The sequence below is a fragment of the Pseudopipra pipra genome, chromosome 6 (genome assembly GCF_036250125.1).
Source record: "Pseudopipra pipra isolate bDixPip1 chromosome 6, bDixPip1.hap1, whole genome shotgun sequence".
NCBI lineage: Eukaryota > Metazoa > Chordata > Aves > Passeriformes > Pipridae > Pseudopipra > Pseudopipra pipra.
The window spans coordinates 63,631,010-63,654,776 of NC_087554.1; the positions used below are offsets into that span (position 1 = coordinate 63,631,010).

General features: G+C 47.4%; 3 protein-coding genes across 5 annotated transcripts in view; 2 read left to right on the forward strand and 1 right to left on the reverse strand.

The window, feature by feature from the left end:
- Positions 1-464: 464 nt before the first annotated feature.
- DMAC2L (distal membrane arm assembly component 2 like) lies at positions 465-3,811 on the reverse strand. 2 transcript variants are annotated; one of them, XM_064659679.1, is made up of 5 exons: positions 3,708-3,760; positions 3,519-3,592; positions 2,275-2,483; positions 1,362-1,533; positions 465-1,034 (listed from the first exon to the last, which is right to left on the reverse strand). In XM_064659679.1, exons 3-5 carry the CDS (start codon positions 2,297-2,299, stop codon positions 920-922), a joined length of 312 nt encoding a protein of 103 aa, XP_064515749.1. In that variant the 5' UTR covers positions 2,300-2,483; positions 3,519-3,592; positions 3,708-3,760; the 3' UTR covers positions 465-919. The 2 variants fall into 2 exon arrangements, with proteins under 2 accessions (XP_064515749.1, XP_064515751.1); XM_064659681.1 differs by lacking the exon at positions 3,519-3,592 and having other exon boundaries at positions 3,708-3,811.
- L2HGDH (L-2-hydroxyglutarate dehydrogenase) lies at positions 3,546-18,487 on the forward strand. 2 transcript variants are annotated; one of them, XM_064659661.1, is made up of 10 exons: positions 3,546-4,171; positions 5,036-5,151; positions 6,174-6,325; positions 8,748-8,879; positions 9,447-9,609; positions 10,162-10,196; positions 11,156-11,323; positions 12,918-13,075; positions 14,584-14,715; positions 16,309-18,487. In XM_064659661.1, the coding sequence occupies exons 1-10, from the start codon at positions 3,546-3,548 to the stop codon at positions 16,502-16,504; spliced, it is 1,878 nt and encodes a 625-aa protein (XP_064515731.1). In that variant the 3' UTR covers positions 16,505-18,487. The 2 variants fall into 2 exon arrangements, with proteins under 2 accessions (XP_064515731.1, XP_064515732.1); XM_064659662.1 differs by lacking the exon at positions 3,546-4,171 and having other exon boundaries at positions 5,055-5,162.
- Positions 18,488-20,701: 2,214 nt separating this feature from the next.
- SOS2 (SOS Ras/Rho guanine nucleotide exchange factor 2) overlaps positions 20,702-23,767 on the forward strand; it is a 42,624-nt gene continuing 39,558 nt past the window's right edge. The window contains exon 1 of the mRNA XM_064659683.1: positions 20,702-20,933. Coding sequence (XP_064515753.1) covers positions 20,847-20,933 — 87 coding nt within the window. The 5' untranslated portion in view covers positions 20,702-20,846. The remainder of the gene's footprint in view (positions 20,934-23,767) is intronic.

Consider the following 23,767-nt stretch of genomic DNA (forward strand, 5'->3'; position numbering starts at 1 on the left):
GAGGGAATGGCCTCAAGTTGCACCAGGGGAGGTTCAGGTTGGATATTATAGAAAATGTCTTCATGGAAAGGGTTGTCCAGCCCTGGCACAGCTGCCCAGGGCAGTGCTGGAGTCCCCATCGCTGGAGGGATTTAAAAGCCATGTGGATGTGGCACTTGGGGATGTGGGTCAGTGGTGGCCTTGGCAGTGCTGGGGGAAGGCTTGGACTCGATGGTCTTGGAGGCCTTTCCAACCTTACTGATGCAGTGATTCTCCTGTTTATCAGCAGTGATGAGGATGCAGCTACAGAGCTGCACAGAACTCATTCAGTCCATGTCAGCACACGGCAAAAACGTGCACAAGGGCGTATCCAAGAGCCACTGCACTGCCAGACAGCCGTGCTCCCTTCAGTGTTCCTGAGGAGGTGACCCTGCCTGCCTGTAGATGACTCCATTGCAACCACACAACAGAAGTCAAAGCATGAATAACACAAAAAAAGGCCCATGACCTCTTTTATTAAATCAGCTCCCACCGACTGGGCGGGATTCTCTGAGAGTGAACAGCCCTTGTTCCCACAGCACCAACACCCGGCACCGACCGCACCCAGCGCTGCGGCTTCACTCCCCACTGTCACTGCCACTTTATTTCTGTGCAATAAAACAGCTGAACACTTCTCACTGAGGTATTAACAGCTCCCTATGAACACAGGAAACGTGACTCTGTACAGACACCTGCCTTCTCTGTTGCTATCCACCACTTAGTTTAAGCTTAACAAAACTTCAGTGCATAATTTCTGAAAAGGTCACATGCAGCTTTTTGAGGCTGCACTGGGAGAGCTGGGCTTATTTTCACACCTGGAAATACAGCAGCATCTACAAATTAATTTATGCAATATATGATAAATACTAGGAAGTCACATCTCAGTCATGTGCTGTCGTGTTTATTCCAAGTCCAGCTCCAGCTCCAGCTTTGGCAGCGCCTGCTGAAGGGCGTGAAAGGTGGTTTCTTTCTCTCTGATTCCAGGAAGGTCACTCAGATACAAATACTCAAGGTTCCTGTAAATATTTAAAAAGAAAATCAGCAACTACTATTTAACTGCTCACAAAGAAATTAGAGAAAGGATCATTCTACTGTAATTATTTTAAATGGTGACTGGTTATAATAGAAGCTTTTTATGAAGTGGGTGCTTGAGGTTTTTAGCTGCAGAGGTGCAGTATCCAAGTGCATCCCATGCCCAAGGACTCAGGTCTGCCCTGAGACCTCCATGAGAGGATGTTGTGACAGGGAGCAGCCCCACACATCTGGAACAGCCAGACTCCAGCTCCCCCACCCAACACAATCCCAAAACAGCCTGAGGTGGAAGCAGTGAGGGTCTCACGTACGTCAGCTTGTGAAGGGCAAGGATGCCTTTGTCTGTGACATTCCCACAGGAGATGATCTTCAGCTGGAGGAGACTCTTCTGCAGGTTGTTTGTCTCGCTGAGCCTCTGCAGACACTCGTCCTGTATGTACATGCACTTCTCCAGCCTGATGTCCGTGACGTGCTCCAGACCATCTGGAAAGATAAAAACAAGGATTTGCTTCAGAGTGCCAGGACCATCCTGTGCTGGTTGTTAAGTTCTGCCTCCAAACCCACCCAGCAACAAGTTCCTGTATACAGGGGGCCATAACACACAATGAATCTCCAAAGTCCCTTTGTGGTACCTCAAATAAATGAAAACCCTTTTGGTAAGATTTGAAGAGCTCTGGCATGGGCATGTCACAAAAAACCTACAAGTTTGGGTGATAAACAATGACTGACACAGAAATGTGCTAATGCAGGAAATTCAAGGTCCCCTGCTATGAAAAAATAATAATAACAGTAACTGTTACCTATTTTGGTTTCTGCTGTTTAAAGGAGACCTGAAACACCTTTTTAATCTTTTCTAAGAAACCAAGTGTTTGCATTTTGTCTTTGAAGACATCATAAATACCTGGTGAACAAGCAGAATTATGACTTCAGAGGCACCAAAATCATGGTTTGGTGTAGAAGAAAAAGAATATTTATAGTGCTTTTTGCTTCCAGCTCATCAAAATTCTTGGCACTTCCTTAGTGCTACGGACATTTCAGGCAAGGGCTGATGAAGTTCCCAATCACACACCTCCAGCAAAACCTTAGGAACTCATAAAGCCATTTTAAGGGAAAAAAACCCCACGAGAGATTTCTCAGTATCTTGCTAAGGAACGAGACAATGACACAGTTATCGATACTCTGACGCAACTGAAATCAAGTCCATTAAGAACAATCTCACGTTACCCAGATAGTCAAATCCTCTGTACATGATGCAGGAGTCGGTGGCATTAATTGCTTCTATCTTGTACTTGCCCAGGGGCCCCGTGGGGAGCCCATTGTAGTCCTGCTGCCACTTTGGGGAGCCCTGGAACCGCACCAAGGCCCCGCAGCGCAGGAGCCACTCCGAGGCCGCCCGGTCGGGGCCCACGGCTTGGATCCGCTCGTAGTCCACCCTGCCACGACACAAAGAGCATCCACAGGGTGGAAAAGTTATTCCCTTGGCAATTAAAAAGCTCCACGGCAAATATCTGCTTATGTGTGTGGTAAGATACCAGAAAACTAAGGATGTGATTTACTGCACGTGGTTTACGTGTCATCGTTTGGACTGTGAGGTTCTTAGTCTGGCAGGAGTTTTTTTTTAACTTGTTTTAAATGGCAGATGCTTTTGGTAAAAAAAAAGAATGCAAATGCAACTGGACTTAACCTTCCTGATTGTTTCTTTCCATGTCTGTAGGGAGAGAGAAAAAAAAAAAGCCTTTTTCTTCCCAGAGGCTTCACAACTGCTAATTTCTCTCTCAAACATTGATTATATAGAAACATCTTGAAACCTGTCACAAGTATGTAGTTCCTAAATCCTTTTCATAGAATCATGGAGTTGTTAAGGCTGGGAAGGGCCTTTAAGATCATGAAGTCCAACCACCAACCCAGCACCACCACCACGTTCACCACTAAACCATGTCCTCAAGTGCCACATCCACACATTTCTTGAAAACTTCCAGGGATGGTGACTCCACCACTGCCTTGGGCAGCCTGTTTTTTCTCAACAGTTACAGTATTTCATAAAAACCACACTTCAGCAATAGTTAAATTTCTTGGGTCCATTCTGGAAAAGGATGCATTTCTTAGTCTGGTGAGGAATGATGAAGGCCGAGACCTGGAAGAGGCTCCTGTCTGGTTTAGTTTCAGTGATCAGCTACACCACACAACCCTTCCCACACAGCCAGAAGACATAAGGCAAAACTATTAGCTCCTGGCAAAACTTATGGGCAGAGAAAGCTTCACAGAGAAGGGTTTTCTCTTTCAAAAGTAAATCTGAAACCCTTCTGTGCCTGAATCCCTTTGTAAGTGATGGGTTGGTTTGATGCTGTTCTGAATAAGTAAAGGGGCTTGGTTCTGCTACATGTTTAAATGAGTTTTGGGGTCAAAGAAGAGCAGGACTTAGGGACAGAATCCATGTGGCCACTCCATGGAGGGGGCAGAGCACAGACCTTCCTCTGGAGGGTCACAGCTTTGGGATGGGAAGCAGGTACGGAACGCCCCCTGCCAAGCACCGACACGCAATCTGGAGGGAAAGAAGAGCATTAAGTTCTCTGCAGCCCAGGAATTTGATTTTCTCTTCCACAAACCGCGCTGTGGACCCGCGGGACCTGATAATTGATTACTGCCCAGCGACTCACTCTTACTTGTTGAACACGGCGTTCAGCCATCCCCAGAACCCTCTGCAGCTGCCCGGCGGCGACGGCGGCTTCTTCACGAGTCTCCCCAACACCATCATCACCTCCTTGGAGAAGAGAGAGAGAAAAGGGAGATATTATTTGGAGCGTCCGCAGCAGCAGCCCGGGGGGCGGGGGCCGCGCCCCCCTCCAGGCCTGACCGGGGCTGTCCTCCCGGCGGGACCCGCGGCTGCAGGCGGGGGTCTGTCACCGCCCCCGGGCTGCCCCGAGGGCCGAACCTTGGCCGGCTCTGCCCTGCCCGGCCCGGCGGAGCGGCTGTGGAGGCGGAGGAGGAGGAGGAGGAGGACGCGGACTCGGCGGACGCGGCCGGGCGCTCTCTCCGCCCCCAAGATGGCGGCGGCGCTGAGGGGCCGCGCGGGCCCGGGCGGGGCCCCGGCGCTGTGGCGGGTCCAGAGCCGGGGGAGGAGGTGAGGCCGGGGGGAGCGGGACGGACCGCCCCGGACCGCGTCCTGCCCCTTCCTTTATCCATTTCCCTTTGCCTTTTCCCTTTACCTTTCCGCTTCCCCTCTCCCCTCCCCTCCCCTCACGTCTCCCCCCTATATCACCTTCCCCTGTCTCCTATATATATATCCCTTCTCCCCTTCCTCTATCTCCTATATCCTCTATATCCTTTCTCCCCTCACCCTATTCCCTATATCCCCTATCCTCTATATCCCCTATCCCTATTCCTATTCCCTCTCTCTGTCCTCTTCCCCTTCTCCTATCCCTCTCCCATTCCCTTATTCCCTATCCTTTCCCCCTTTCCTCTGTCCCTATATTCCCTGTATTCTGTATATTTCCTATATCCCCTGTCCCCTATATCCCCTATCCCCTATATCCATTCTCTTCCCCTTCTCTTATCTCCTATCCCGTTTCCCTACTCCCTACCTTTTTCCCCTGTCCCCTATTCCCTATATCCTGTATATTCCCTATATCCCCTATCTCTGTCCTCTTCCCCTTCTCCTGTCCACTATTCTGTTCCCCTACTGTCTATCTTTTTCCCTTTTCCCTTATATCCCCTATACCCTATATCTGTCCTCTTCCCCTTTTCCTATCCCCCATCTAGTTCTGCTACTCCCTATTCTTTTCCCCTTTCTCCTTTTTCCTATCCCCTATATCCATCCTCTTCCCCTTCTGCTATCCCCCATCCCATTCCCCTACTCCCTATCCTTTTCCCCTTTCCCCTGTCCCCTACACTCCCTATATCCCCTGTCCCCTATGTTCCCTACATCCCTGTATTCCCTATACCCCCTTTCCCCCCTCCCCTGACGGCCGTGTCTGTGTCTCCGCAGCACTTTTGACGTGGTGGTGGTGGGTGCCGGGATCGTGGGACTGGCAGCAGCCCGGGAGCTCATCCAGCGTCACCCCTCGCTGTCCTTCGCCGTGCTGGAGAAGGAGAAGGAGCTGGGTACGGAGCGGGTGAGGTGACCAGTCCTTCCAAAGGCTGTGCCAAAGCACACGCTGCCAAAACCTCAGGATTTCATGGACATCCCTGTAGTTGCTGTGGGAGAGCCCTTGTCACTGAAGTGGGTGATGGATGTCCCATCCCTGGTAGTGTCCAAGGCCAGGTTGGACGGGGCTTGGAGGAACCTGGGATAGTGGAAGATGTCCCTGCCCATGACAGGGGGTGGAACAAGATGGGCTTTAAGATCCCTCCCAACCCAAACCACTCTGGGATTCCGTGATGATTCTCCCCTTGGGACCAGCATCTTCGTTTCCTGGCACCACTGGCTTTACCCTAACAAAAAATTCCTTTTACTCTTCTCCCAAGGACACATCCTTCAGTGGAAAAGCAGAGTTTTCATCAGTCTGTGCTTCACTGCTGGGACTTCCAAGTCAAACTTTAAGCTGAAGTCAGACTTTAAACTTAGTGTCAGACTTTAAGTTAAAAAATCCTGAATGTTCACTGTCTGAGAGCTGCAGGTCTGGCTCCTGGGGCTCCAGCAGTGCAGGAATGTCAGGAGAGAGGACAAGGAGGGTGAACAACCAGAGTACGGAGCAGTGCAGGTTGTAGAAGGGCAAGGGCAGGTCCTGCAGGGAACTGAAGGAACCCCAGGGGATGGATACATTTAATTGTAAAAATTAGACTTCTTTAAATTAATTTTAGCATGTAAAATATTTTATCTTATTTTTTTTATTTATTTGCTCTTGGAGGAGAAACTTGTGGGTTTTGGGGGTTTTCATCCCTCTTGATCCAGCACATTGTAAGGTGGGATGGATTATCATTAACCAAGTCATGCTGTGTCAGTGTTTCTCTAACCTTTTGAGACCAAGGGAGGAATTCATTGTGTTTGCTGTGCAGTTACTCATTTGAGCATCTCTTGCAACGCTGATTTAAGGCAGGACCTCAAATAACCCACTTTTCAGGCAGCTGAAAGTGATTAAGTGTGAACAAATGTATTTTAATAATGTATTTTCCTTTTTTTTTAGCTCATCACCAGAGTGGAAATAACAGTGGTGTGATCCACAGTGGGATTTACTACACCCCTGGCTCCCTGAAGGCCAAGCTGTGTGTGCAGGGTGCAGCCCTCTGCTACCAGTACTGTGACCAGAAGGGAATTCCATACAAACAGTGTGGGAAGGTACAGGAATTCCTGTCTGTTCTTACCTCACCTTTGGAAGCTGAGGCTGTGTGATGTATAGCATAGGCCTGGTTGTGGTCTTTTCCCAAAAACAGGAGTTTCTGCAACACTTACTGCCTTCGGGATGAATAATCCCCTTTTGTTTTCTAGTTTACAGCAACTCAAATCAGTTGCTTTTCTGGGTCTAAATAATAATTCTCCTTATCTGTGGGCTGAGCTGGAATAGAATTATGGAATCACAACTTCCTCATGAGGGGCAGTGGAGGGGCAGCACTGATCCCTCTCTCTCCAGAGACAGGACCCACGGGAATGGCTGGAGCTGTGCCAGGGCAGGGTTAGGTTGGATCTCAGGGAAAGGTTCTTCCCCCAGAGGGTGGTTGGCACTGAACAGGCTCCCCAGGGCAGTGGGCACGGCCCCAAGGCTGCCAGAGCTCCAGGAGGGTTTGGACAACGCTCCCAGGGACTCTGGGATTGTTGGGGTGTCCTGGGCAGGGCCAGGGGTTGGACTGGATGATCCTTGTGGATCCCTTCCAGCTCAGGGAGTTCTCTGATCCCAGGTAATGGTGGAATCCAACTCCCATGGAGGGGCACCTGTGTAGCTCCAAGGATCACACGGACTTTCAGTGTGTGCTTGCCAAACTTCCTGGCATATGACGCTCTGAAAAGTCACAGTGACTTGAAAACCACTCCAGATGTGCCCCAGCTCCACGTGTTCATCCCATGTTACATCCACCCACCACAGAAGGGTGGCTGCACTGATTCAGTCTGGGGTCTCCCCAACCCCATATCCTGTTTCTGGAGTTGTCTGTAAGCAGAGACCCAGGAAGGAAGGAGAGATGACAAGCAAATTATTAATTCTCCAAGCTTCCAACTGTGTTCAGCTCAGGTTCTGTTCTGAGCCTGAGCTCTTCTGTCTGTGGTAACTCTCAATGAATTTTCTCTTCCAAGTGCCTTTCCATTAAAATCTTTTGCATCAGAGCACACTTTGAGGAGCACTTCCAGAGATCAACAACCCGCTGCATGGAGTTACACCACTTTGGAACTGGCTCCTACAACCTTCACCCAATGGCCCCTGGCCCTTGTGCTGGAGGAGGTGGTGAACTGTTGATCTGGGCTCACACTCTCCAAGTTGCACATAATTTAATATCTCCTCTTCCCCCAAAATCCTCTTTCCCAGCTGGTGAGACTTACTCTGCTGTCATTCCTCTTGGAGAAGCTTTTTCATGGCTCTCCCCGTCCTGTCTTTGTGCTCTGAACCATTTCTAGTTCAGTGTGTCTTGGGTACAAGGCAAGGACCAGAGCTGTGCAGAGCATTCCAGGTGTGGTCAGACTCTGGAGTTTTGCACTAAAATACTAGAGTTCTCTGTATTATCTCATATCCTTTTCCTAATTATTCCTAAAATTCAGTTCAGGGCTCTCCAGCCATCACTAGGCTACTGTTTCCCTAGGATTGTCTCTCCTAACCCCGAGGTCTTGGCCCTGAGGGATAACTTTGAATTTCATCATTTTATATGTGAGGCTGAGATGGCTTTTTGTGATCATATGTTGCACCAAAGGAAGTTTAGATTAGATATTGGGAAAAATTTCTTCATGGAAAGGGTTGTCCAGCCCTGGCACAACTGCCCAGGGCAGTGGTGGAGTCCCCATCCCTGGAGGGATTTAACAGCCATGGGGATGTGGCACTGGGGGACATGGGTTAGTGGTGGCCTTGGCACTGCTGGGTGATGGTTGGACTTGTGATCCTAGAGGGCTTTTCCAGCCTAAACAATTCCATGAGTCTATGATACTTCCCTGGCAGTGTTCATTCCAGGGAAGAGGATGGCGAGGCTTTACAGGAAGTTTTACATAAAACAGCCCCAGGCTTAGAGATCTTCATGTCTGTGGGCCAGACCTGAGCTAGGCCTGGAAGTATTGTGGTCTGTGCAAACCTGGCACAGGTAATTCAAGGTATTCCACCTCCTGTGGTGGTTGTGAGCAAACTCCATGTGGGTAAATGAAGTGGAGCTGGTGCAGTCACCATGTCAGAACATACCTTTATTCTCTTATTGAGACTGAGATTTGTACCTCTTGGGTTTTAAGTTCAGTTTTATTTACTTTTGAAACATCCCAGTGGCTCTTTAAATTCATATTCTCTTCTTTCACATTCAGATTTGTAGTCTCGTGGTACTTTTAGCAAATATTACCCATTGGCAGTAACTTAAAACTGCAGTTTAACGTTTGTTTTTTCACTCTCCATAAGATATTAGTGCTTTGTCAGCAATAATATTAAATTATAGAATCTTGTGCAACCAACCATTTCCCCTCCCACACTTGATTTATGTAATTCCCTGTTCACTCATTCCCTTTTGCTTGGGCTCGATGCCAGACCTGCCCTGGCTCTGTGTGTTTTGCTCACTGCTGTGCCTTGTTGTGTCTCCCAAAGCTGATTGTAGCCGTGGAACAGGAGGAAATTCCGAGGCTCAAAGCTCTGTATGAGAGGGGGCTGCAGAACAACGTCCCAGGGCTGAAACTCATCGGGGCAAAGGAGATCCAAGCCAAGGAGCCCTTCTGCAGGGTAAGGAATTGTTGTACTTCTTATTAGCTCAGTTTCTCAGGTGACAGCATTTCATAGTTTAACATAAATATGCTCCTGGCCTTGAGGTAATTTCCATGAGTGACAAGTTCAGAAGAGCCTGAAAATTCCTTCCCGTGCTTGAGTTTCAGTCCAGTTGCTTCCTACAGGAGTGGTTGTTATGTAGCACTTCTCAGCCTGTTTGTTTTCACAGCAGGAGAAACGTGTGGAGTTTATGGAATACAGATTTGTTGTCCATGAGTCTGTCTTTGATTGAAAGGAAAACCTGGATATAAATTCCCTGTTTCATCTGGCATCTTGCTGTTGGTGTTATGAGTGGTCGTAGGAGCAGACAAAAATTTTCTGGAAAAGAACCTTTTTTTATCCTTTTTTTGTTTTTTTTTGTCTTGTAAACATTTTGTCTCTGCTCCTTAAAACATTTTTTGTATGATCAAGATCCAGCTGAGCAAGTGGGGAGACACCAGCACTCCCTTCTCATGGCAATGCACATCATTCCAGATGGAATATTCCAGCCTTCACTCTTCTTCTTTGTCTTTCATGCCATTCCAGGGTCTGATGGCCCTTGATTCTCCATACACTGGCATTGTGAATTACAAACAAGTGGCCCAGTCCTATGCTGAAGATTTCCAGAAAGCAGGTGGGACAATCTTGATGGATTTTGAAGTCACAAACATGGAGATGGCTAAAGAAAGTTCTCCAGGAAGTGAAGATGGTAAGGCAGGGATTTTTTTTTTTGCCCTCCATTTACTAGAGTCCTGCCAGAGATTTTGTTCAAAAATTCAGTTTGTTTTAACTGAAATGAATTTTTGAACCTTTCTGTCTCCTAGGGATGAGAAAAAAGGCAAAATTATGTTAGTGAGAGTATTCAGCAGACTCACTTTGGGGTTTATTTGCAAGCAGGTCACCCTTCAGCTGAAACATTTCAAGCTGATGGAAGAAAACAGTAGTAAAACTGAGGAATAAGGTTGTTCTCTCCCATTAAAATCAGATTTAGCTGAATCTTGCATGTGTGTTCTTGTGATAGTGAGTTTTCCTTATCCTGAAAGGCAGGTTGGATCTGTCCTGCCACACATGTGGAAGAATAAAAAAAAACCCCTATTCATAAATACAGTTATGTCCAAAAACATCAGTTATGACAACTATAGTTGTTCCATAACTTGAAGATATTCCAAAGGAGAAATCCCTCCTGGTGACAAGCTGCATGTTCTGTCAGTTCTCTGTTGCTTTTTCCATTAATTCCTTCTCTTGTCCAATTCTGTTACAGGACTGAAGTACCCAGTCCTTGTTAGGAACAAAAAGGTAAGAACGAGGCAGAAGTTTAAATTCCATACAGGAAGCTGCTTCTCCTTTTCTTAAGACTTTTTTTTCTTGAGTCCTGGTGGATTAATCATCTAAGCCTGATTTAATGAAACAGCTGCAATCAGTTCTTAACAATGAGCATGTTCAAATTTGATGATGATAATAATAATGTAAAATAATTAAGTGTAACTTTTCTGCTGCCTCACTTGTGTTTCACTGTCCCTTATCTGCTTTATTTGCACAATCTTACTCTTGTCTTTCCAAGGATTCCTTTTATGACTCGTCCATTTGGTGACAAACACCTCTTTTCCTGTTTGCTTTTAGACTTTGGCATCTGTAAAGTGATAAGGAGGGATTTAGCATCATTTTATTGTCATTTTATTATAAGAAAGCCACAAGCAGATGTAAAACACCTGCCTATGCAGGTGGTGTTCCTGCAAGTCAGAGCTGCCCAGGAAATGGGGTTGTGACCTTGTCACCCTCAAGGAAGAATATCTGGACCAAAACCAACCTCAAAACCCTTCCAGTGTTTTATATATTTAGTTCTGCTGGTTTTTTCCTTCTGTTTTTGCTTTTTCATTATAAAGTAGCTTCCAAAATCTGTTAAGATCCCTTCACCAAATACTGGTATTTTTTGATGCAAATATTTTTAGTTGAAAGAAAAAAAAACCCATAGAATTTAAAAATAAATACCATGAGCTAAATAAAGAGGTAATAGTTTGTGATTTGATTTTCTTTAATTAGATTATAAGGTGTTTAAATATTTAGCAGCCCTCCATATCTGTGTGCTGTGAATTTTTGGATATAAAAAAAACATCATTACTGCTCCCGCCCTGTGGGGTGAAATCAATGAACAGCCTTATTTAACCAAACATATACATGGTCGTGGTTTTTCCTGAGCTGCTTTTAAGTAGATATACTGAATTTTTGTGTGTTTGGGGGTCTGTTCTTTTCCAAAGGGTGAGGAAATCTCCTGTGGGCACCTTCTGACCTGTGCAGGGCTTTACTCCGACCGCCTCTCCGAGATCAGTGGCTGCAGCCCCGAGCCCAGGATCGTCCCATTCCGGGGGGATTATTTGGTGCTGAAACCAGAAAAGTGCTATTTGGTGAAAGGGAATATTTACCCGGTATGTGTCCCCTGGATTGTGGGCTCCAAGAACTGCTAAAACTGCAGAAACAAGGCAAAATTCCAGGGTTATTTCTGTTAGGGATGCTCAACGTGTGGATGAAGAGTCGGGTATTTTTTTGACAGAACAGCATTTTTTTTGGTTAATTTTTAAGGAAAATATAGAAGTGCCACGTGGGGAGTTATTGTCAGTTGGTTTGTTTTGTTTGTGGATTTTTGTTTGTTTGTTTATTTGTTTAATAGGGGGAAAAATAAACATAATGAAAGCCACGTTGTCCAGAAAAACTCTGGCTTATTTCTTTATGTTCTAAAATAAATCTGTAGGGAGGATTCAGAAGTCTCAATGAGAGACAACAGTAATTAATTATTTATTATATAATTTTTTTTTATTATTTAAGTAATTATAACAGTCCTGTTTAATGTATTTATTGGTAGTCTGAATGAGAGGATTGACTGTACCCTCAGGAAGCTCACAGGGGACACTGGAGGTCTTTTCCAGACTAAATCATTCTGGGGTGAAACATAGGGTTTAATCTTGTGTGCTAATATCCAATTATCACTTTATTAATTATTTATTAATTATTATTTTATCAATGCCAGTTATATATCAGTTCTAATACCAGTTAAATACCCGATTATTAACTAATACCAGACTTAAATATTTGCCTCTCAGCCTCATTTTTTAATTAGCTTTGCATTGTGTCACAAAAAAATAGACATGGGAGGAAAAGGACAACCCTTCTACCATCTAAAATAGACAAATAATGGGATGAAGAGGAGCAATCCCAGAGAGAAAGTATAGTTATAAAGCAAGAAGAGGGAATTCCATTTTCTGCAGTACATTGAAATGCTGCCTTTCTGAATATGAGCTTGAATTTGCCTGGATCTTTATGAAATTTGTGGAACTCTGGGTGTTGGGTGTTTGTCTGACCTCTTTTCACCTGGGAATCATCCAGGATCCTGTCTTGGGATGGGAGGGAGGAACTGGAACAAAAAAGGAAACTGCAGATGTATTATTATTATTATTGTTGTTGTTGTTGTTGTTGTTGCTGCGGATGTATTATTATTATTGTTGTTATTATTATTATATTTAGTGTTAATATTAATCAGACCTGCTGAGTGCAGGTTGTTTTGAGCTGTACAGGCCTGTGAGGTTTTCCAATTATTATTGTTGTTGTTATTATTATTATTATATTTAGTGTTAATATTAATCAGACCTGCTGAGTGCAGGTTGTTTTGAGCTGTACAGGCCTGTGAGGTTTTCCTAATATTGTGCAGTCCCTTTTATTGCAGTGTAATTGCTGCTGGTGAATAGCATTAGTGTGTCTTTGGTTTTGTTGTGGGTTGATTTATATCCTGAGAAATCATGTGTGGACTTTTGTTTTCCCCCTGTTTGTTTTCCTTCTAAGATTCAGCCTTACCTTACTGCATCATCTTTGGTGCTTTAATTAATTACAGGCTATAACTGCACAATTAACAAGCAGAAGAACAAGCGCAGGAGACAATTTTATGGCTCAGTGACTGGGATTTGGTTGTAGTGGTTGGAAATAAAACTGTTTGTAGCAGCTGCAATAACTCCTGTGATCCCACTGCAGGTTCCCAACCCCCGGTTCCCCTTCCTGGGATTCCATTTCACGCCCAGGATGGACGGCAGTGTTTGGCTTGGACCTAATGCAGTGTTGGCCTTTAAGAGAGAGGGCTACAACCTGTTTGACTTCAGCACTGGAGACTTTTTGGATGCTGTGACCTACAGGTAAAGCTTTGTCCTTTTTGTCTGCTGCATGGTCTTTTTTAAATATCCACTTCTCGCTAAAAATCCTGCTTTCCCCGAGTTTTTGGTGTGTTTAAAGACAGTTGTGCCAGGAAAGGTGGAATTCTCCAAGGCATTTGGCTTTGTGTGATTTATATTTGAATTTTCATAAACCAGCAGGACATGTCTCAGCCAGCCTGGGAATGTGGCTGCTCATCAGAAGGTGCTGGTGGAGCTGTTCCAGGAATGGTTTTGGTCCAGTGCACTGTAATACTTTAATCAACCCAGACAGTGTAATTAAAATACCTGCAGAGGATTCTTGGGAGAGAGACAGGCTGGGAGAGCTGGGGGTGTCCAGCCTGGAGAAAAGAAGGATCCAAGGAGACTTTAGAGCCCCTTCCAGTGCTTAAAAGGGCTCCAAGAGAGCTGGAGAGGGACCTGGGACAAGGGCCTGGAGGGACAGGACAAAAGGAATGGCTTCCCACTGCCAGAGGGCAGGGGGAGATGGGATATTGGGAAGGAATTCCTGGCTGTGATGGTGGTGAGGCCCTGGCACAGGTTTTCCAGAGAAGCTGTGGCTGCCCCTGGATCCCTGGAAGTGTCCAAAGCCAGGTTGGACAGGGCTTGGAGCAACCTGGGCTAGTGGGAGGTGTCCCTGCCAGTGGCAGGGGGTGGAATGAGCTGGGCTCTAAGGTCCCTTCCAACCCAAACCATTCTGGGATTCTGTGATCTGTAGGAATGCTTATTACCAAGTGCTCCATTTTGGAAATTAGACTTGAAAAACAATATGAAAATATTATGGAGGATCCAAGGAAAGGCTGAAAAACAGGTCAGGGCACTGGAAAAGAGCTTTCTGTCAAACAGCTCAGTTTAATTCAGTTTATTCAGTAAATAGTTGAAAGCACCTTCATCATTGCCTATGGATTTTTATATTGGGGAAGACTTGAGGAAAGCAGAGCAAGCAAACAAGGTTTGCAAAGGCACAGCAAGATTCAGTGACTGAAAGCTGAGGGGTTTAGGAGTGTGATGAACTTTTCAGGATGATTGTGGGGAAAAAGTCCCAAGTGTCATGTCTGTCTTCCCTTGGCATTTGACTGGACCAGAGAAAAATGCTGGATGTAGGAAGGAATCATGGAATCACAGAATGGTTTGGAAGGGACCTTAAAGCCCATCTCATTCCACCCCCTGCCATGGGCAGGGACACTTTCCACTATCTCAGGTAGCTCCAAGCTCCATCCAACAGGCTGTGAACTCCTGACTGGAGTTCAGAGTTAATTCCCAGAGAATGTAAATGCAATGCTCCATCCCTGTAAAAAAAGATTTACTGAAGCAGGGAAGGGCAAACATATGTTCCTCAAATAGAAAGCATATGGGATCCCCCATGCTGGGAATGGGAATTCCCGCCGTGCAGTTGCATTTGCTGCCTTCTTTGACAGCTTTAGTTGGACCTGGCTGCATTTTGGTGGGAGATTTGGTTTTGCTGCAGTGATTTTTTTTTTTCCTGCCTGCAGTGGGCTGTGGAAGCTGGTGCTCAGGAACGTGTCCTACGGCGTGGGGGAGATGTACAGAGCCTGTTCCCTCAGTGCTCAGGTGAAGCAGCTCCAGAGGTTCATCCCTGAGGTCACCACCAATGATGTGCTCAGGTAAAGGAAGCTTCTCCTGTCAGGAACACCCGGGGGCTTTGTTGAAAATCTTGTTTTAACAGGGGCAAACATGGCATGGGCTCTCTCTCTTCCTGCACCAAAATATGTTACCGAAGCTCAGAGCTGCCTCCAGCTCTGGGGTCCCAGCACAGGAAGGACATGGAGCTGTTGGAGTGAGTCCAGAGGAGGCACCAAGATGATCAGAGGGATGAATCACCTCTGCTATGAGAAAGGCTGGGACTATTGGGATTGTTCAGCCTGGAGAAGAGAAGCTTCGGGGTGACCTAATTGTGGCCTTCCAGGACCTGAAGGAGCTGACAGAAAAAATGGAGAGAGACTATTTCCAAGGGCCTGGAGGGACAGAACAAGGGACAGAATGCCAGGGGGCAGGGTGAGATGGGATACTGAGAAGAAATTCTTGGCTGTGAGGGTGAGGAGGCCCTGGCACAGGTTGCCCAGAGAAGCTGTGGCTGCCCCATCCCTGGAAGTGTTCCAGGCCAGGTTGGATGGGCTTGGAGCAACCTGGGATAGTGGAAGGTGTCCCTGCCCATGGCAGGGAGTGGAATGAGCTGGTCTTTAATGTCCCTTCCAACCCAAACCATTCTGTGACACTTTGTACAGGAAAATCTTCTCTATGGTATTTGCTTGTGTACAGGCAGGTTTGATGAATAGTTATGTGACTTTCTACACTCTCCAGAGCCTGAAATGAAGTCTTGTGACATATTCCCTACAAAGAAAAGGCCTCTTTATCCTAGTGACACATTCAGTAGCCTGAACATAATGTGAGTTCACAAAGGAAGCAAAACATGAAATTCAGAGGGGAAACCAGACTGTGAGTTGCTACTGAGTGAATAGTGACTTAGTTTAATCATCTCAATAAAATTGTGTTTGGTTTCTTGCTGTGTGGAGAGAGAAACTAATTTAGAGGAGTTCAGAAATGCCAAAGGGACTGAAGAGGCTCGTGAGGAAAGAGGAGGCATTTGAGTACATGGAGGAGGGTTTAACTGTCCAAACGTTTGCAGGGAGAAAATACAGAATAAGAAAAGGCCAGCCATGGTGAGAAGGAGTTACCCAGGTCTGGCAGCACATCAGGGGCATGAAATTCATGTCTGACGAGGTTTGGTGTTTCAAAACAAAGGGTTTCCTTCTTGGAAAGATGGGGCATGTTTGTGGCAGTGTGGGAGAGTAACTTCTCAACCAGGAAGGACAGAGAAGATCCTCTGCTTGGCTGCCTGCCCTTGTTCTGTGGCAGTGAATTCTTGCTGGAAAGGGTGGTCAGGCATTGGCAGGGGCTGCCCAGGGAGGTTTGGAGTCCCCATCCCTGGAGGTGTCCAAGGAATGACTGGACGTGGCACTCAGTGCTCTGGGCTGGTGGGGATCGGCCACAGGTTGGACTGGATGGTCTGGGAGGGCTTTTCCAACCTCAACGATTCCATGACTGTGAGACATCCCCTGCTCTGCCTCACGAGTGTTCAAGCTCCCCTAAAAGGCTTTGACTCCACACTCTGCCTTCCTCACTGTCCCCCTTCCCAAGGGAATTGATCTCCACCAGCAGCAGGAAAATGTCTCCTGAGCTCCTCCTTGGTTTTGCAGGGGCCCCTCCGGAGTGAGAGCTCAGGCGCTGGACAGCGACGGGAATCTGGTGGATGACTTTGTGTTCGATGGAGGCACCGGAGACCTCGGGAGCAGGGTCCTCCACGTCAGGAACGCCCCTTCCCCCGCTGCCACCTCCTCCCTCGCCATCGCCGGCATGATCGCCGACGAAGCCAAGAGACGCTTTGAGTTGTGAGGGGTTGGAAGCTGTGGGGAGGTTTCCCTCTGGAATGTGGGACTGAGTGAACTTCTCAAGGGCACGGATCAAACAGGCAGCGTGGTGCTTCCCAGGCCAGCGTTTGGAATGTTCTCCTTTGCCCACGACTTCTCGGCGTCGCGGATTAAGGAGTTGTGGGGCCTGGTGAGGTCCAGCCACCTGCACGGGGGCTTGTCCACCTGAGGAACCAGCACAACGTGAGGGTCTCCAACCACAGGTGGAGCAGGAAGAGCCTCTGTGGTGGGATTATCCATATTATTCCCGTGCCTCTGGTTGGAACGTTGCCTCCTCTGAGAACTGGTGGGTCTGAAAAAGCACAGGCACGGGGTGGTTCTCTGGGTGATTTCTCTCTGATTCCGTTTAAATTGGAGTCTGCAGCCCTCTAGATTACATGAAAGTAATGGAATAGAAGGATAAGCCCTGCTTAAGGGTCCTACTGATATGGAATTAAGGGTTTTATCAGAGATTGAAAACAATGTTCAGAGCCTTTGACGTGAATGTAGAGTATTTCACAGAAAAATGAGCTTAGCAAGGATTACCAAACCCAAGTCCATTTAGATGTGCAATTCAGATTCACTGTCTGATCACTGCCTCTATTTGTTACAGAGCTGAAAATGGAAATATGGGCATAAACAGTCACTTTTCATTTAATTTACAGCTGGGAATCAGCACTGATCAGAAACTACTTCAGTGGGTTTGTTTTTTTTTTTTTTACCTTTGAATACTGATAATGCAACAGGAGCTGGTCTTAGTGCAGGCTGTTGAGCAATCCAGAGGAAATGGTCTTTGCAAAAGCAAATGTGAAGGGAGGGAAGCTCAGAAACCTGCCTTAATTGAGTCATGTTGTTTCCCTGGGAGCCCAAACAGGGATGAGTCAGGGAGGCTTCCCATTTCCCACAAGGCTGGCACAGGGGGAGCTCAGACAATGCTGGTGACTCTTCTGAACTCTGTTGATACCCAGCTTTTATCAGAGATACACCTGGAAGAGTCTGGGGAGAGAGAGATGTCAAATAATCTTGGTCCTGAGCTGAGTTATCTCAGTGTGCTCTGCAGAGTTGCTATAAACCAGAATTTTATGGCCTCAGGGACAAAGTGCTTGCTGATACTTGTAAAGCAGAAGTTCACAGGATGTTGGCTAACACAGATCATTGTGGGCAGTTTGCACCAGGCAAGTTGACACACATTTTTTCATGAAAAACTGATTTTCTGAACTCCTCTGAGCATGAAGTGTGGGTTAGCACAGGAGGGCAGGTGTGTGGCTGATGTTTTACTGTGCAGAGCTGAGACAACACTTCTGAGGGGAAAAAAGGGCTTAACCTGCCTTTTTTTTCTTAATTTTTTCTCCTGGTGACACCTGCTTTACCAGAAAAGCGACTCCTGGAAATTCAAACCCCCTCAAAGCAAAGCTTTGCTCGCTCTTCCGAGCCCCAAATACCAGGAGGCAGAGATTCAGTTATTCCAGATGCTCCAGGGCCACAGGGATGTGTAAAACTCCTCACCATGGAACAATCCTCTCTTCCCTCCCTGCCAGAAGTGTTGCCTCTCAACAGTAAATCCTACAAAAGGGTTGCAAAACCAACTTCCTCCCACACGAGGTGTGGCCCTGACATGTATTAACAGAATAAGGAACATTAAAATGTAAAGCAGACAGAGACCAGGGGGAATCTTAAGTCAGCACATTTCCCTGTGTTTCTTTCCTCTCAGGTGATGGTTATTTTGGGGAAAAGTTTAATTGAAACTTAAATTATGAATCTTGATGTAGCATTCTGTGAAATATGAATATTTTTAGAGATAAAGGTTATAAACTGTCGTTAAAAAAATGACTTCAGAGATTATAATAATGGGGTTGCAGACATGAATCTTGTTGCCCATGAAGCGTGAAAATGTATTAATTTATTTTCCAAATGGGTCTAATTCATTCTGATGACTTTATAAATGTGCCTTTTTCTATTATGATTAAAATAGTGTGGTGGTTTTTTTTTTAAATTGCTGTAAAATCCATGTGTTTCTCCTGACTCAGAGAAAAGTTTCACTGGTATTTGCTAATTCTCTCCTGAATTAGGCAGGATATTGCTCTATATAACAGGAATTATTTTATTTAGGAGGGGGACACATGACCAAACTTGTCTTCCTAAATTATCTTATCTGTGCTTCTCACACCTCACAACTTTTCCTCACTAGACAGAACTGGTCTTGAGGCTGATCTGGGCCTGTCAAGGCACGTGGGATGGGAATTCCTGACATTCTGAATAAATGTGTGGACAAACTCAGTTTGTTCCCCAGAATTGTCATAGAATCATGGAATCCCAGACTGGTTTTGGGTTGGAAGGGGCCTTAAAGACCATCCAGTGCCACCCCCTGCCATGGGCAGGGACACCTTCCACTAGCCCAGGTTGCTCCAAGCCCTCTCCAACCTGGCCTTGGACACTTCCAGGGATCCAGGGGCAGCCACAGCTTCTCTGGGCAACCTGTGCCAGGGCCTCTCCACCCTCCCAGCCAGGAATTCCTTCCCTGTCTAAACCAATGACTCTGGGAAGAGTTTGCAGTCCCAGATCCGTGGAACTGCAGGTCCGTGGATCACACCACAATTATCCCGAGGTCACACTTGGAAATACCTTTTTCTCCTTCCTCACAGTTTGAGATTGAGGAACAAGTGTCTTCCCCCAGAAATAAGTGTTTTGTTGGGAACCTCCCAGGCTGCTCTGGTGGGGCAGGAAAGTTGAGCCACAGAGCATAAGGAGTTATTGCTGCCTCTGGAAGTGCCAGGCTCCTCCAGGAAATCTGTCACAGAGAAGGATCTCGCTGGCAGAGAGGCACTTTTTTTTCCTGATTTAATTTATCCACTCCTTTTGTAGACCAGTCTTAAAATGGGAAGTAGGGGGCAGATAAGGTGTGAGATTTGGATATGATGCTGTTGGGAGGGAAATGAGGGGAAGTTTGGCTGGAGTTGGGTGGTCAGTGGGTGGAGGGAACAGTGACAGTGGCATTCTCTGGGGTTGGGAGGAAAACTGCCTCCAGGTAAGGATGGAAACAGTCTCCAAGTAGGGAGGAATACAGCTTCCAGGTAGGGAAACAATCTCCAAGTGGGGATGGAAACAGCCTCCAAGTCGAGAGAAAAACAGTCTAACTGTAGGGATGGAAACAGCCTTCAGGTAGGGAGGGATACAGTCTACAGGTAGGGAAAGAAACTGTCTCCAGGTAGGCAGATAACCTCCAAGTAGAGAGGGAAACAGCCTCTGAGCAGGGAGAACAGCCTCCATGTAGGGAAACAGCCTCCAGGTAGAGAGGGAAACTGCCTCCAGGTGGGAAGCAACACAGCCTCCAGGCAGGGGAGAAAGCTGCCCCCGAGTAAGGGTGGAAACAGCCTCCAGGTAGGGAGGAAAACTACCTCCAGGTAGGGAAATAACCTCCAAGTAGGGAGGGAAACAGCGTTCATGTAGGGAGAAGTACAGCCTCCACATAGGGATGGAAACTGCCTCCAGATAGGGAGAGGCACAGCCTCCAGGTAGGGAGGAAAGCAGCCTCCAGCAGGGAGAGGAACTGCCTTCAGGTAGGGGTGGAAACTGCCCCTGGGTAGGGAGAACAGCACCCACGTAGGGAGGAAAACTGCCCCGAAGTAAGGATGGAAACAGCCTCCAGGTGGGGAAATAACCTCCAAGCAGGGAGGGAAACAGCCTTCAGGTAAGGATGGAAACAAGCTCCAAGGCAGAGGCACAGCCTCCAGGTAGGACTGGAAACAGCCCCCAGGAAGGGAGAGAAACTGCCTCCAGGTAGGGAAATAACTTCTAAGCGGGGATGGAAACAGCCTCCAAGCAGGGAGCAAAACAGTCCCCAGGTACGGCGGGAAACAGCCTCCAGGTCGGGAGAAACACCACAGGGAGCCTCCAGGTCGGGATGGCAACCACACTGACGTGGGGCTGGAAACAGCCTCGAGGCGGGGGAACAGCCTCCAGCCGGGGGGATCCATCTTCCAGCCGGGGGGATCCACCTTCCAGCCGGGGGGATCCAGCTTCCAGCCGGGGCGATCCCCGCGGGCCGGGAACACCCTCAGGCCCTGGAGCGGGTCCGGCCCCGCTCCCGGCGGCGCCCGCGGGGGGCGCTGCGGGCTCAGTGCGCAGGCGCGCAGGGCGGCGGCGGCAGCGGGGCCGCAGCGAGCGGGGCCCGGCCCGGCCCGACCCGTCCCCGCCCGACCCCGGCCCCGGCCCCGTCCCCGTCCCCGCCGAGCCCCGAGCGGCCCCCGCGCCGGGCCATGGCGGCGCGGCCGGGCGGGTGAGCAGCGGAGCGCCCGGCGGCGCGGCCCCGATGCGGAGCAGCGGCCGCCATGCAGCCGCCGCCGCAGCCCTACGAGTTCCTGGGCGAGGAGAACGGCCCGAAATGGCGCGGGCTCTTCGTGCCCGCCCTGCGCAAGGTCAGTCCCGGGGCGGGGAGGGGGGAGCGGCGGCACCTGCGCTCCGGGGAGCGCTGGGGAGGGAAGGGGCCCTCCCGGAGGTTCCCCCCCCGGCCTCCCGCCGGTCCGTCCGCCGCTCCCGGTGTCCCCGAGGAGCTGCTCCGGGTGCGGATGCTGCGGCGGGTGATGGACCCGGCGGGCGCTGCTTCGCCTTCGCTTGATTAAAGTTCGCTCCCTGCCTTAAACTGGGGCTCGTGCGGGGAGGGCGAGATCGTGGAAGGGCAGTCCTGGAATCCTGGAATTCCAGAGTGGTTCGGCTGGGAAGGGACCTGAGAGCCCCTCTCCCTGCCGTGGGCAGGGACACCCTCCGCTAGACCGGGTTGCTCCAACCTGTCCTTGGACGCTTCCAGGGATGGGGCAGCCAAGGCTCCTCTGGGCAGCCTGGTAACGCTGCTGATGTGCAGTGGGATGGCATCCTGCATCCCTTTCCCCCAGGCGGCTTTTCCAGGCTCTTTCCTGAACCTCATTCCCTCGCTGAGCACCCACCCGAGGTGCTTCTGACACTCGGGTAACACCCGGGAGATCACCGGGCTGTCCTGCAGGGCGAAGCCGCCCTGTGCTCCCTGACACATCTTCCCACTCCATGAACGAGATAAACCATGCTGGAAACCTCACAGCAGACAAGTTTATCCTTTTAGGATGTGTTCTGCATGGGAGGGAAGCCCCCAGCCCACCCCCCTTTGGAAGGACACCCCCAGCAGTGGAGGGAGTGGTTAAATTGGTGTTGGTGGGAGCGATGTCCTGCTGTGTGTCATTCCCAAAGGTTGGGGATTATTCCACAGTTCATAGTTACCAGCTGATCTGGATCTCTGCTGCTGGGCAGGACTGGGATACAGGTCCTGCAGGCACTCATGAGTGGTTTCTCTCCTTTTTTTCCCAAGAATAGATATACTGATGCTGTGGGGCAACGATTCCCTTTGATTTTTTTTCAGTAGAAGATTTGCATTTGTTCTGGGCCCCTGTGTCACTTGTGTTACAAGGCAGCTAAGTAGTCTTCTGACTGGCAGAGAAACCCCTGATTGCCTGGCTGGAGAATCCTGGATTTTCTGCTCTTTATTCCTAAATCTCCTTCTTGTAGTAGCTGCTTTCCAGTGTCTTAGAGAATTCCACGCTGTTCTTTTCCTGGCCTCTTGAATCTAACCTGAAACAGCACCTTGACACCAACCAGCATCCTCCCAAACGTGGTTTCTTTAAAATTTAAAGGTGTTTTCATCATCCTAAAATACAAATTAGTGTCAAAATTGGTGGATTAATGCTGCTCTTACCAATTCTTTCTGTTTGTGCATTTGGTTTTGGTGGAAAGAGCAGGAATTTCAGCTTTCCAAAATAAGAGTTGTGATACCAGTGGCTGCTTGTAAAAATGTGTAGTTGCTTATATCCTGGTTTTTTTTTTTTCCCTGGGGAAAGTTCCCTGTGTGCAGGACCCACCCTGGAGCATGAAGCAATGGGACTTTAATGTGCATTTCTTGTGTGAACACACAGTATCAGTGAGTCAACCCAAAACTGTATCACTGTCAGTTCCTGCAGGCAGGGAGACACTGGCAGTTTAAATACATTTTTTAAAAGATAGTCTTTAAAATAAACACTGGAGTGTTACTGGAGTAAACCAGAATATTTTAGTAAATTTATGGGTTGTTCTGTTTACAAAAGCTTTACTTTTTCACTTGGATAGTGAGATTATCCAAGATAACTATTCCATTATTTCTAGGAGAGTGTGGCACTGAATCCCAAGTGTGAGAGCATCAGGTTTTGTGTTAAGTACAGAATTTGTTAAACATCATCACCCCTGTTTTCAAATAGTTTGTAATTTTGTCCTGAAGAGGTTTAAAAATCCACTCATCCCAGATTACATGTGATCCTTACAAGCAGGTTGCTTTGAGATGAAAATTTTAAAGAAAATTTAGAAACTTTTTAGTCAAACACCTGGAGTAGGGGGTTGTTTTGAACTCCTAAGCTGGATTTTTAATGTCCTGGATGCTATTTTCCATTCCTGGAAGCTTTTCCCTTTAATGAGCATTTCTTGAAGGAGAGAAACTGGGAGCAGAAAAAAGAAGGAAAGGTTTTGGTTTTCCTTGTTCATGTTGGAGTGTGAGAAGTCTTTCATTCTAAAACACAGAAAGATATGGAGATGGATAATATAATATTTCCTTGCTGCTTGAGTTTTAAGTCCAGAACATGCCTTGAAGAGCTCCAGTCTCTTTCATCATGATTTCAGCAAGTTTAAGGTCATTTCTTTTTATCAAACACTTTTAAACCCTCGCTTTAGTTTAATTCTACACAGTTGACCCTTAACACATCATGAATGGGGGAAAAATGGTAAAATACATCAGTTCTTACTTTAACACGTGAAAAAAAGGTGAGAATGTGTCTTTTAGAACAATATTTTGTATTCATTTAAGTGCCATACTCTTTAAAATTGGTGGTGCTGAATTCCACCTTCCAGTGTGAGTCTTTTTAGGAAGAAAAAAAAGAAACTAAATGGCAAGACATCTTTAAACCAGATTTTATATATTTATATGCCCTAATACTTAGCACTGGCACCTGGGAATATTGTAAGCTGAAAAATTCAAAGCAGTTTCACACATTGGCTCTGTTTTAGCTGGGGTTTTGTCCTTGCTTTTAAAACACTTCATTTCCTTCTGCTGCTGTGCTGGAAATCTGAGTAGGGAGTGAGGATATTGGAACTCCTTATAGAAGTCCTGTCAAAGTTAGTGAATCAGAAGGAAACAATATTTTTATGTGGTCACTGAGGTTTGGTGACTTGAACTGCTGTTACAGGGGTGCCCATGACAATC